The 13,273-nt window shown below is 41.6% G+C and overlaps 1 protein-coding gene across 6 annotated transcripts in view; it reads left to right on the plus strand.

Moving 5' to 3' along the window:
• BORCS7 (BLOC-1 related complex subunit 7) overlaps positions 1-13,273 on the plus strand; it is a 195,249-nt gene that overhangs the window by 9,304 nt on the left and 172,672 nt on the right. For 5 of the 6 annotated variants that reach the window (XM_073555765.1, XM_073555769.1, XM_073555768.1 and 2 more), the window contains exons 3-6: positions 3,019-3,081; positions 4,135-4,178; positions 4,264-4,284; positions 6,282-9,959. In XM_073555765.1, coding sequence (XP_073411866.1) covers positions 3,019-3,081; positions 4,135-4,178; positions 4,264-4,284; positions 6,282-6,333 — 180 coding nt within the window. In that variant the 3' untranslated portion in view covers positions 6,334-9,959. Of the gene's footprint in view, positions 1-3,018; positions 3,082-4,134; positions 4,179-4,263; positions 4,285-6,281; positions 9,960-13,273 lie in introns of those variants that run through there. The other variant, XM_073555770.1, reaches the window with a different exon arrangement.

Raw genomic sequence — 13,273 nt, forward strand, 5'->3', positions numbered from 1 at the left:
CAATTTTCTTCTGAATTGTCAGTGTACCAAGTTTGTAAACCCAATCTCCATGCTCCCTGTGTGTTAGTCTATTTTATGTCTACCATTCTAAACATGAACCAGGAGGATCAGGATGCACAATGCTACTATATACATGCATAAGTGTAAATTTATTTTTCTTTCAGTATATTTCATTACTACGGAGGTTAGTTTAAGTGTTTATTAATGTACTCAAATTCAATAGGTACAATAATCAGATATACAGGGGGGAACTAGTCTCGCCCTATTAGGCCCTAACTCGGGCCCTACCTGACTGCGGAGAATTGCACCCTAGTTGTTGACGATGTGGCTCCCCTGCTCAACGTCGATAGCCCTGAGAGCCCTAGAACACCCTACTAGAAAAGCGACCCATATATTTATCAACCATATAGAGAGAACCAAGGATATAATAATCCATGTTCAATAACATAAAGATTGCAACAGTAGATATTAGTTGGCCATGAATAGCAAAAAGACCCAGATACTTATCAGCCATATGAAGAAAACCCAACGCGTTTCCCCCTCTAGATGTTTGAGGGTTCATCAGGGGATCAAAATGGGGGTTTCATCTCCACCGGGGGCCGAAAGGACAATGCAGTGTGCGGGCTCTTTTCTATTATTGGCTAACTAATATCTACTGTTACAACCTTTATGTTATTGAACATGTTTTATTATATCCTGGGTTCACTTTATATGGTTGATAAATATATGGGTCGCGCTTTCATTCATGGATGACAAGTATATTTTTTTCATATTGTTGCAACTTTAATGTTTTTTGTACTTGAATCATTATGTTGTGATGCATTTTTGAATATGGCATTGCCATCCTTTTGTGACTGATTAACACTTCTAATGGGTATATTGGTATAACTGTGTGTATATTTTTTGGGGGGAATTGACATCTAAGTGAAGTATGTTTATCTTTGCGTATATGATCAAGATACCCTATATGCTCGTGTTTAAGCCGACCCCCCCCCCCCCCCCCCCAAAAAAAAAAAAAAAAAATCGACACAAAAAACTGGGAAAACTTATTGACTCGCGTATAAGCCTAGGGTGGAAAATGCAGCAGCTACTGGTAAATTTCAAAAATAAAAAGATACCAATAAAAGTAAAATTAATTGAGACATCAGTAGGTTAAATGTTTTTGAATATCCATATTGAATCAAGAGCCCCATATAATGCTCCATACAGTTCATGATGGCCCCATAAGATGCTGCAGAAAGGTTAATAATGGCCCCATAAGATGCTCCACAGAATAATATGCTTTATAAAGGTTATGCCCCCATAAGATGCTCCATAGATTATGCCTCGTAAGATGCTCCATAGAATATGCCCCCGTAATATGCTCCATAGATTATGCCCCCATATGCTGCTGCTGCTGCTGCAAAAAAAACTCTCCTGCTCAGGACCCGGCACCTGAGATATTCACCTGTCCGGGGTCCATCACTGCTCACTGCTGTCTGCGCTTCCTGTGTCAGTGACTGTTCAGCCAGCGAAGGGCACAGCGCACACTAACCATGTCACCGCGCCCTCTGCTGGCTAAATGTCACTGACACAGGAGGCAGCAGTCAGCGGTGAGCAGCGATGGTCCTGGGACAGGTGAATATCGCTATACTTACCCCCTCCTGGCACGGTCTCTGCAGCCCCGCTTCTCCACGTTCTCCTTTCCTGCCTTCAGCAGTCACCTGATACTGCTCATTACACTCATGAATATGCGCATATTCATGAGTTTATTGAGCGGAACCACGTGACCGCTGAACACAGCAAGGGAGACCGTGGAAAAGTGGGGGAGCTACAGAGACCGTGCCGCGGGGGGTAAGTATGATCTGACACCGCCGCTCCCCCGCCGACCACCAGGTATATGACTCGTGTATAAGCTGAGAGGGGGACTTTCAGCCCCAAAAAATGGGCTGAAAATCTCAGCTTACACACGCGTATATACGGTAACCTTTTGATCTACGCATTTTCTGTCCTGGAGTGATTTCTCACATTTTTTTGCACTATTTGAAGTTGGATTTAAGAGGACATATATATGTCCTGAAGGTATCAACCTAAATTATCTCAGATTGGTCTGGGGATATACTCACCATCTGAAAAAAACAATATATTTTTGTGTGAAATCATAGTTTTGTATTAATTATGCTGCGTATTGTTGAGGTTTGTCCTAATTTTGGCTATTTGAATTAACTGTTCAGGTTTTTCATAATACTTTTTTGTTGAGGTACACCATCTTTTGACACAATTTTTTTCCTTGAGTCAGCCATTATTTTTTTTGGACGCTGGCCCTATTTCTCGTTTACCCTCTGCACTTCGAGATAAGACTATCTTTATATGAGACAACTATTGTCTCCCCACTAGGGTTTAGTTTCTCGCTCATTCATATACGGGTTTTTTTTTTTTTTTTTCTGTGTATCTCAATTTTTTTGTTTTGTAAGTAGGGTGTTCTAGGGCTCTCAGGGCTACCGACATTGATCGGGGGCGCCACATTGTCAACAACTAGGGTGCCAACCTCCGCAGTCAGGTAGGGCTTAATAGGGTGAGACTAGTTCCCCCTCTTTATTTCTGATTATTCTATTTAAATTGAATTTTGTGCGTACATTATCTGTCAGACCCTAGTACCCTTGTTTTGTATTGGATATTTTAATCATTGGAATTAAAAGGTATATTTTAGGGGGATTTATTTTCAGACCCCATTAACTTTTGAGTTTTTTTTTTTTTTTTTTGCTATTTCCTACGAATCTTTAACATATTGTAGGGTTTTAGCTGGTGGGGTGGGAGTGTTGCATTTTTTTTTTTTTTCTGTGTGTAGTTAAGAGAGAACCCCTTGAACCTAATATATCAATAGCATTCTTTTTCAATGCATGTATACAGTCCAGGGAGCCCCCCAAAAAAGTTACTTGTGTTGATGGCTGAATGCTTCAGCGCCTATATGAACGGTAAGAAGTGTGATGTTGATAATTCACATATTGTAACTATTTTCTGTTCTTTTTTTTTTTCTAGCTCCTTAGTCACGCAGCAAGAAACATGGTAATGCAAGAAGATGCCATCTTGCATTCAGAAGATGTAAGCAAACATTATTTAGCTTGCCTTTTTATATTCGTTATTAAACCCATATCTGTATCTTACAATATTTTTGAACAAGAATATATATTTCCAAGTCGTTCTTTGCAAAGCATGTTTGTATAAATAAGATAAAGCCTATAGCAGCATGTCCACATTATAACAAGCTCTCGTGATTGGGTTTTAATGCTGTCTGCGAGACATTTTCCAGTAAGGGGCAGTAGGTGCCCTTTTTTTTTTTTTTTTTTATTCTAGTAAGTTACATTTAATAGATGAGTAATCAATTAAATGTGTTGTTAACTTTTATTGCTGTTAAGGCTGAAAGATGTATACAATAACACACAATGGGCTTCTATTTGTAGGTCCAGCGCTCCTTCTCTGCCGCTGCTTCAATCTTTATCGCCTGCAGCGGTGACATTGTGCCTACAGTGGTTGTAACCACTGCAGAAAATGACTGGGATTAGCAGATATAGACCAGCTGCAGCTGTGACTTCTTCATTGCTGCAACTGATCAGCAAAGAGCAGAGCTGCAGACAGGCAGCGCTGGAGCCATTGCGCACGGAGTCTATTGAGTGGTGCACATTAAAAGAGGACAACCTCTTTAATTTCCACTGCTTTTAGATCAATGATTTGTCTGTAGGATAGGTAATCAGTATCAGATTGGTAGGGGTACCAGGTGTTGGAACCCCACCAATCGACCTTTCTCAGTACCGGTGGCAGAAAGTAAGCAGTTGTGAAGCATATTACCACGGTTCCAGCAATTGTGTACTGGTCGCTGCTAGGTACAGTGCATCCACGCCTTTTCAATCAGATTCACAGCCACTGAAAACAACGGGTGATGATCGTCCAAATCCCTACCCTTTGATCGACATTGATCATCTTTATACTTTAGGATAAGCCATTAGCATAAAATTGGTGGAATAACCCTTAAACTCCCTGAAAGTTCTTTAGGTAAAGTGCATCTGTCTGGTAAAATCTACCATATAGATACGGCCAACTGTTTATGATGACAACTTCATAATCCTTTCTAATTTTCACAATGTGTGATCTTTTCAGAGTTTGAGAAAAATGTCAATTATAACAACTCATCTCCAGTATCAGTAAGTACGATTATTACACCTATGTCCTCGTGTGTCATCTGCTCCTGACTGCTCACTAATAGTTCTCATATCATCTATCTTCCAGGCAAGAAGCCATCCAGAAGAAGTGAGTGTCCGGATTAGTCTTCACATTAAGTCATGTCATGTTTTTGGACTAGGGGAGGAAATGCATGCAAATAATCAGTCAATCTGGAATTGGGCAAAATAAAGAGTTGCTTTGCGTATGGCCATCTTTACTAATGAAAGGGGTTTCCACTTTAAGAAAACTTATGTCCCCAAACAATCCAAACTGAGCTTTACTCACCCTCCCCAGGTCCAACAGTGAGCCTCCGCCGTTGTTTCTGTTATGCCGGGATCACACATGCGAGAAACACGGCCGAGTCTCGCATGTTAATACCCGACACTGCTGCTGGCACTGATCGGAGCGTGTGAATGCATAGCAATACATGCAGCTGCACGCTCTGCTCCTCAGTGCCGGCAGCAGTGCTGGGTATTAACATGCGAGACTCTACCGTGTTTCTCGCGTGTGTGATCCTTTGCAGCGCTGGCATCACGTCCATAGCGTTGCAACCAATCGATGAGCTCAACGGCTCATGCCGTCAACTTGTGCAGAACCTCTGAGCTCACTGATCGGCTGCAGTTATCAACATGACATGAGTGTTACAAACAATAACTGGACCTACTGCAGAAACCTTGCGCTGGACCTGGTCAGGGTGAGTTTGTTTAAAAAAAAACAAAAAAAAAAAAAAAACAGCAGCTGTGGGACAGAAATCTTCCAAAACCGAAAAACCCCTTAAGACTAGTGACTAAATGTGGCCATACACCTTAGATGATTGTTCAGTTGACATCTTTCTCCCCAAACCCCCTCAGTTACATTTCTTCTCACCTCAGCCGAGTGTGTTCTCAAGTAACTAAGCAACTGCCCGACCCCTCTAGTGCCAGCGGATCTACTGTGAGAACAAAAAATAGGGCAGGCTGAAATGTGATATGCCTGATCCTTATTTCCCCTCCACACCCTGATGCACAATATATGGTCGCCCCTTCGCTGCAAAATCTGCTGGGATGCGCCGGTTAATGGCAGCGTTAACGGACTGCGTTATGCCGCGGTGTAATGCAGTCCGTCTAACGGACTGCCATAACGCAATGGGACCTCGGCCTTAGGGTAGGAGTCTTGTTAGAATCAAGCTAACATTGCCAATTAAAGGGCATATTCACATTGTGCAGTTTGACCCTACAATATACAGGGTGATTAATTCACTACTTTACCTGGAAAATTGCTATAACTTCTAAAAGAGATGGGTCGACCATACTGAAATTTGAACAGTTCATATTCTGGTTCATTAGAAGTGCAGTGAACCTTCACGACCTGGCGTAACCTCACTCTGCGTGGTTTTGCGGTCACCTCCACCATGTGATGGACTTTCTGCCTTCCCTCCTGCACGGGTTTGTCTGGGGCATGCATTTCACGCATCTGGTGCAATTCTTTCTTCACTTATTAGCAATGTTTAGATACAGTTTGGAGATGCGCGGTTTCATTGTGAATACTTATTAGAAAACTGTGCCATTAAAGCAGTGTCAAAGTGAGTTTCTAAAGAAATTTGGAGGTAGAGCACACGGCGGATTTCGGTCATTGGTAAAGAAGCTGGAACGTACAGGAGCATTACTAGATAAGCATGATGGCAGACATCCGAAAATGTCTGAGAAAATAATTCAAGATGTGAAACAGCAACTTCTGCCATCTCCATGTAAATTGTTGCACAGGTATGTCATATTCCACATGTCAACTCAGAGAGAACATTCAGCGAGAAATTCAGGCTATGACCCCAGACGTCCTGGGGAATACATTGAACACTATTGACTGGCGCGTGCAGGCATGCTTGGATGCGAACGGTGGACATTTTTAACACTTGCTTTAAAACATCAGTTTTCATGAACCAAGGTATGTACAGTCCAGATTTCGCTACGATCGATCGTCTCTTTTAGAAGTTGCAGCAAGTTTTCCGGGTAAAGTAGCGAGTGAGTCGCCCTGTATTTGCCCATGATATTTTATGAATTATGTTTGTGTAGCAATTTTATGTGTTATCTTTTCTTTCTTTTGTGCAGTGTTGAGCAGTCGTCAAACCTTCAGGATCAGTTAAAGCATCTGCTAAAGTGATAAGAACTCCTTTTTGCCCTGGACTACTCTGGACTATAGCCTGCATAATGCAGATCTGAAATGCACTGAATGTCATTAGTTTTCCTGCTGTTGGACGGCTCTGTTACTTGTTCCAGAGGAAGACATTTACTTGAAGATGCTACGTGTGTGTATTATCCCAATGCACTCTGCGCTGTTTTATCATTGTGCCACACTTGTAAAAATGGTATAATAACAAGTGGCTGTAATGAGTGAGCCATAGTGAGACTGTACGCCTCTTGGGGCAGTTTGCTTTGACTGTTTACTTATAGTATTATGGTTCTGTTCCCCTTGGTCATTGCTGCTCCTTGTAAAGGTAGAGTCCTGAATATGGGATCCCCGCTATATCGGTCCAACAATTGAGACCTTTTATGAAGCCACTTACAGCCCTTGGTGGAATATCAATATTTAAAATTATCACCTATTCATAGAATGTGATAACTTCTATCTCACCACTGATCCTTAAAACAGGCTTCGAAGTTCCCAGTGGCAGTAGTCTCGTAGCCGTACATGTGCACCACCGCTCCATTCGTCTGGTGATGGAGATTGCCAAGTGCAACCCTTGTGCTCCACTCTGGTGGGAAATTCAGAGCCCCAATCTCTGGGATCTGACTCCTTGGATCCCCACCGATCTACAGGATTTTGCCTGTCCTGTGGATAGAACTTTTAATGTTGAGAATAACCCTTTGAGACAATTTAGAATTTCAACTTTTTCATGGCACCTGAAAATCATTGTGGCAATAGCTCTAAATCTATTCCTGTATTCTTTACTATTATTAGTAAGATATTTTTTAATGCTTCACCTCTTTTTTCCTAAAAACACAATGCACGTTTTGTACAATATGTAAACCTGTGTTTTTTTTTTTTTTTAACTACACTATTGTTTTCTTCATTACTAATGTCATTGATATTTGTGAGATGGCAGAGAAGAATAAAACCTTCACAGTAAAGGGAGCCTGTCGGGATCTTTTACCCCACTGAATGGCCACTACTGGTTTATAGAACAAACAGCTTTGGCAGAAGCAGAACATTAAAATTCGATTTTATTGTAATGTCTCCTTTAAACCATAATAAAAAAAAAAATGGTAGTAATAATCCAGAATCCTATTTCCTACAGGAGATTCAAACCTATAGAGGGTTTTCAATCATGGCTATAGGTTTGGAAGACGTAGGTCATGTGTTTCCGGATAAATAAATTGATCTTTATTTATGATTTTAAGGAGCCGTTAAAGTTCTTTCTGTGGATGCTAGAACTTTCTCATTTATCACATGCTGTCATTTGACAACGGCCTGCAGCCTTTTCGATGCGCCACACCTGCGACACCAGTTGCCACATTTGTGAACTAATATATTTTCTACCTTTTGCCTGGTTTATACTTCTGGGGATAGTGCTTTTATTCCAGAAAATGCTTTTATATGGTTATATGCAATGTCAGTGGAAGAGCTATAGTGGTGACGCCTATTTGCCATATAGTCATGTCAATTAGGCCAGAAAGTGGCTAATCAACATTTGTGTGGCAGCAATTTTGGCATCCAGGGCACATGGTGAAGGAAGGTGACTTGATCTGCGCACGTGCTGCATGTCCGCAGTAATGGCTTGATCACTTGTCCCAACAAAAGTGACGTCAATCAAGCCAGGAAGGGGCTGGTGAGAATGACTGTTTGGGAAAGAGGAGCCACATCTGTGACTGTTTGGCAGTAATTGGCATGTGATACGTGACTGCCTGTAAACTTGCCCCAGTACTGCGCTATAAACCTCTTGACACCTGTCCAATTGAGAGTCATTTGCTTAGAATATGTGTGCATGTCACCTAGTAGTCTAATATTTTTACTTTGTAAACTCAGATAATGTTTAAGCTGTCTAGTTGTAAAAAGGGCAAAGTTTCATGCCAAAAAATGGTTATCAATTCAATACGGCCACAGAAATGTTAAAAGAAAAATTAACTAACCATTGTCTGGGCCTCTGTGACCCGGCACTCCTCTTCCATCCACAGGTTAGGCAGACAGATGGGGTCGGATCAGAATAGGATTATACATAAAAATCTTTGGGACCTATAACTCCTATGAAAGGCTCAGTGCTGGCTACAGCTGACCCTAAGGTTCCATATGCTGACATTCTGGTGAAATTGTCTAATCTGGAAAGCAGAGCTGAAGTATAAAGCATAAGGGGCAGAGTAGGATATTCATGCCTGAACCACGAGCAACATGCATAATACGCTGACTGCATTGCAGCCATTTATGTTTTACTCTGAATAGTAAAGCATACTTTGAAAAGCTGGCCAGGGGCCATGTGGCTCGTATGACTATTCCAAGGTTCCTCATGGCTTCTTCTCATGTCTAGATCTCTCAGTCTACGAAAGCGGGGTGGGGAGAAGCTGCGATATAGCACAGCCGGTCTGATTCCTGCTGCCTGTTATTTGAGCAGCATGAACCTCCTGTCAGGTTCTCTTTAAAGAGAATCTGTTCTCCCCAGAAATGTTACTGTATATAGTGTCAATCATTAAATGATTTCTCCTAGGCTTATAGGAACAGCGGCTACAGGGAGAAAAGTCAGTTTTATTCTCCCTGTAGTCCCTCGCTTCCAGTCATGGTGCAGGGAGATATTACAGCTGTGATGGCTCCCGTACACATTGAGTCCTAGTTTTATCTGCACACATGCTGCGGAGCAGGCTGTCAATGAGACTGTTCTAGTCCCCTGCACCACCCTGATGACTGCAAGCGAAACTTTGCATAAGTAGTGGGGAAACAAATGGGTTAGTTCTGCGCTGCCATAAAAGAAAAGAAGAATGCCAATCCAAGTGTAGGTGGTTTATTTGTCAACACGTTTTGAAGAATACAATTTATTCATCAGGACAATCAGATCAGGTGGTATAAGGTGTAAACTTCGAAACGCATTGACAAATCACTTAAGGGATGCCAATCTGAGTACATCTTTTCTTCCATGGTAGCGCAGGACTAATCCATTTGTTTCTCCTCTACTTATGCATTCATCTCCTCATGGGTTTGCAGAGGTTGTGTGAGCAAAATTGTGCAGTTACCCAGATAATTCCATATTTTTGCACCTTGTCTCTTTCCAGTCTTTTCCCCTCTAGACTTCAACATTGGACGTAATGATTTCCATTGCGACCTGCGATTTACTATGAAAGTCGGATATATTTGAAATTGTGTTGGGATTTTCTGTTGCAAGTCGCACAGGACACACTTTTCACAGACTTTAATGCAAAGTGCTTATGAGCTGTCTGCAACTTGGCTGTTTTATTTACATCAAGTGCATAAAATAGTCACTGACAGCAAGTCGGAGAAAGCCTGCACAAATATTTTTGGTCATGAGACTTGTCGGAGTGCTGCTGTCATTGTGTAGCCCTAGTCTGAATTATATGGTAAATGTGTACTCTCAATTTTCACTTTTTCCAGTGACCTTACGGTCTGACTTTGTCCAATCAGTACAGAAATGACCAAAAGTGGTTAGGTGTAACCAGCTGTAGAAAAGAATCAGACAGTGTATTCTGTTCATGTTGTTATTTTGCAAAATTAAATTATTAAAATTGTCTTGTGACTTTTGTAAGAAGAATATTATCGATGTTGCATATTAAAGTGAAGAAAATTCTGTTTGGTCCTTTTGTTCTTTATCACCACACTTTTCTTATTCACGTTTAACATTTCCTTGTGGCTTTTGACAATTTTTTTGGGGGAAAAAAAGAGTTACCGTAAATCTTTTTCTTTATTCCACACATAGTAGAAAAAAAAACCATATAAACAAGAGGTTTGTTTTTTTTTTTTTTTTAAACCACATCCACATCTTTTGTACTGGAATTTGTTGTAAATTTTCATTGTTGAATTTTCACCGATCTCTGCGTGTGAATTCATCCTCCTGACGAAACGGCACATATAGGGCTTACAGTCTGCAGAAATGGATGTCTGAGTAGTTAGTGAAAGTTTGGAAGGTACATACACCACTCCAATACAAATCTGCACATCCATGTTACATAGAACAGTCTAAAACTGCTAACAAGTGAAGAGAGGAGTGTTCATCATCTCGTTACAATTGCGCATATTAAGGAGTGGGATATTTTAGGCTTTATGTGAGCGGTTTGTTCTTCAACATGATGTGTTGGATGCAAAAAAAATGAAAAAATAATAGGCAGCAAGTGTGAGGATAAAGTTTTACCCAAACCAAGCAGCTTCAGGAAAGTCTGTTACATAGCAGATTAATGCCTCATTCACACGTCTATGCTTTTTTTTCACGTACACTGTGTGCAGAATTATTGGGCAAATGAGTATTTTGATCACATCATCCTTTTTATACATGTCCTACTCCAAGCTGTATAGGCTTGAAAGCCATCTGCCAATTATGTAAATCAGGTGATTTGCATCTGTAATGAGGAGGGGTGTGGTCTAATGACATCAACACCCTATATAAGGTGTGCTTACAGTAATTATTAAGCAGCTTCCATTCCATTGGCACAATGGGTCAGAAGAGAGATTTGACGGACTCTGAAAAGTCAAAAATTGTGAGATGTCTTGCAGAGGGATGCAGCAGTCTTGAACTTGCTAAACTTTTTGAAGCGTGATCACCGAACAATCAAGCATTTCATGGCAAATATCCAACAGGGTCGCAAAAAGTATGTTGATAAAAAAGGCTCAAAATAACTGCCCATGAATTGAGGAAAATCAAGCGTGAAGCTGCCAAGATGCCATTTGTCACCAGTTTTGCCATATTTCAGAGCTGCAACGTTACTGGAGTATCAAAAAGCACAAGGTGTGCCATACTCAGGGACATGGCCAAGGTAAGGAAGTCTGGAAAATGACCACCTTTGAACAAGAAACATAAGATAAGACGTCAATGATTTTTCTAAGGTTTTATGGACTGATGAAATAAGAGTGACTCTTGATTGGCCAGATGGATGAGCCCAAGGCTGGATCAGTAAAGGGCAGAGAGCTCCACTCCGACTCAGACGCCAGCAAGGTGGAGGTGGGGTACTGGTATGGGCTGGTATCATCAAAGATGAACTTGTGGGACCTTTTCGGGTTGAGGATGGAGTGAAGCTCAACTCCCAGACCTACTGGCAGTTTCTGGAAGACACCTTCAAGCAGTGGTACAGGAAGAAGTCGGTATCGTTCAAGAAAAACATGATTTTCATGCAGGACAATGCTCCATCACATGCATCCAAATACTCCCCAGCGTGGCTGCCCAGTAAAAGTCTAAAAGAAGAAAAATAATGACATGGCCCCCTTGTTCACCTGATCTGAACCCCATAGAGAACCCGTGGTCCCTCATAAAATGTGAGATCTACAGGGAGGGAAAACATTACACCTCTCCGAACAGTGTCAGGGAGGCTGTGGTGGTGTAAGAGAATGGTCAGCCATAATATACTGAGCGGCCATGTTGTCTCTAGCAGCCATTTTGTTGAAAGTTAGAGAAGATTCAACTTTTACAAAAGAGCTAATAAAATGTACTAAATGGAGGATGGAAAATGAGATCATGTCTCCTAGCAACCTCAGCCAATGTGCATAGAGGAAGATTGGATCAATCAATAGGGTCACAGGTCACCAAATATATGGCTAGTATGCTTATATGTGATAGTGTGGTAGCGAAGTGTAGAGTAGTTAAAATGTCAGGATGTAAGAATTTATGGACCTAGACTGGAGACAATGATAAGATTTTAAGACAGTAGCCATAGATACCAATGACTTATGGGTTTTAGTGTTGCTTGAAGAAATGTTAATTAATATCTTCATAGTATGTCATTATATTCTCTGTTCTAAACCACGTTTCTGTAGATTACCATGAAAACGCCTTAGAATTATAATGTTAACGCCCTCTGCGGCAAAATGCAGCTTTCTTTGTTCTGATAATGTATAAGAAGCCCCTGTTACTATCGATCGGGGCCATTCCATCGCCATCATGCCACTGTGCCTCACCATGGCCAGGGCACAGAGCCTTATCATCGCCAGACTTCCTAGCGAATCTCTGCCTGTCTGTATTCCTGTTTTTGCCCGCATATTCCAACTCCTCTGTTATTCTGTATCTGTTTTGCCGTGTATCTCCGAATAAACCTTCAACCTCAGCTTGATAAGAGATCGTCTGTGGAACTTCTTCCCGACTCTTCCAGCTCTCAATAGAACTTTTTTCTTACAAGTGGCGATTGCCAGCCAGGAGGAGCAGCTCCGGAGAGCTGCCTCCAGAAGAACCACCGGAAGAAGCTGTAGATGAGGGCTTGGAGGTGGGAAGAGGAAGAGAAAAAATAAAAGAAACGCGTGTGGCCACACGTGAAACTGATCAAAGTAAGCCAGCCTGAAGGAGAACCTCTCGTGATCGCTCTGAGACCGCCTGCCCGATTTTTTTTATAAGAAAACCACGGACAAAGAAAAAGACTATAAAAAGATGAGTAACTAAGAAGAAGCTATCTACAAGGACGTGAGAATTTTTTGTGCCCGGTAGCAAGAAGCTTTAAAAGGGGCGTGGGGAGACGCCTGGCAAGCTAACGAGTGAGGCTGGAATCACGGCTGCACCTCTTTTGATATCTGGTCGACCCCAAACAGCCGGCAGGAGGTCTTACATTCGAGAGAGGTGTGAGTATCTAACGTTGCTTAAATTGCATTTGTTGATACTAGAACAGAGTAAAATTCGTCCTTGTAGACCACTGTAAATATGGAGTGGTTACGGAAGCAGAGAAATATGCTGGCACACCCCAGCTGGAGGGGGTTAATGTGGAAACCACGTGGTTAAATTGTATGCGTTGGTTTACCACAGAGAACAGGGAACTAGATAGAAAAAAATTCGCTAGGTTAAGCTAATAGCCAAGTAGTGGCTTTGTGTAAGACAGTCATAACTTTTGATCAGGCTCTTGATAGGCAGCTTACACAGCAATATGTTAACATGATCACCCGGGGAGGGGCAGCGTATAGGGAGAGATTAGAA

Source organism: Dendrobates tinctorius, unplaced genomic scaffold (genome assembly GCF_039654945.1).
Source record: "Dendrobates tinctorius isolate UK_male_01 unplaced genomic scaffold, ASM3965494v1 ptg000230l, whole genome shotgun sequence".
Classification (NCBI taxonomy): domain Eukaryota; kingdom Metazoa; phylum Chordata; class Amphibia; order Anura; family Dendrobatidae; genus Dendrobates; species Dendrobates tinctorius.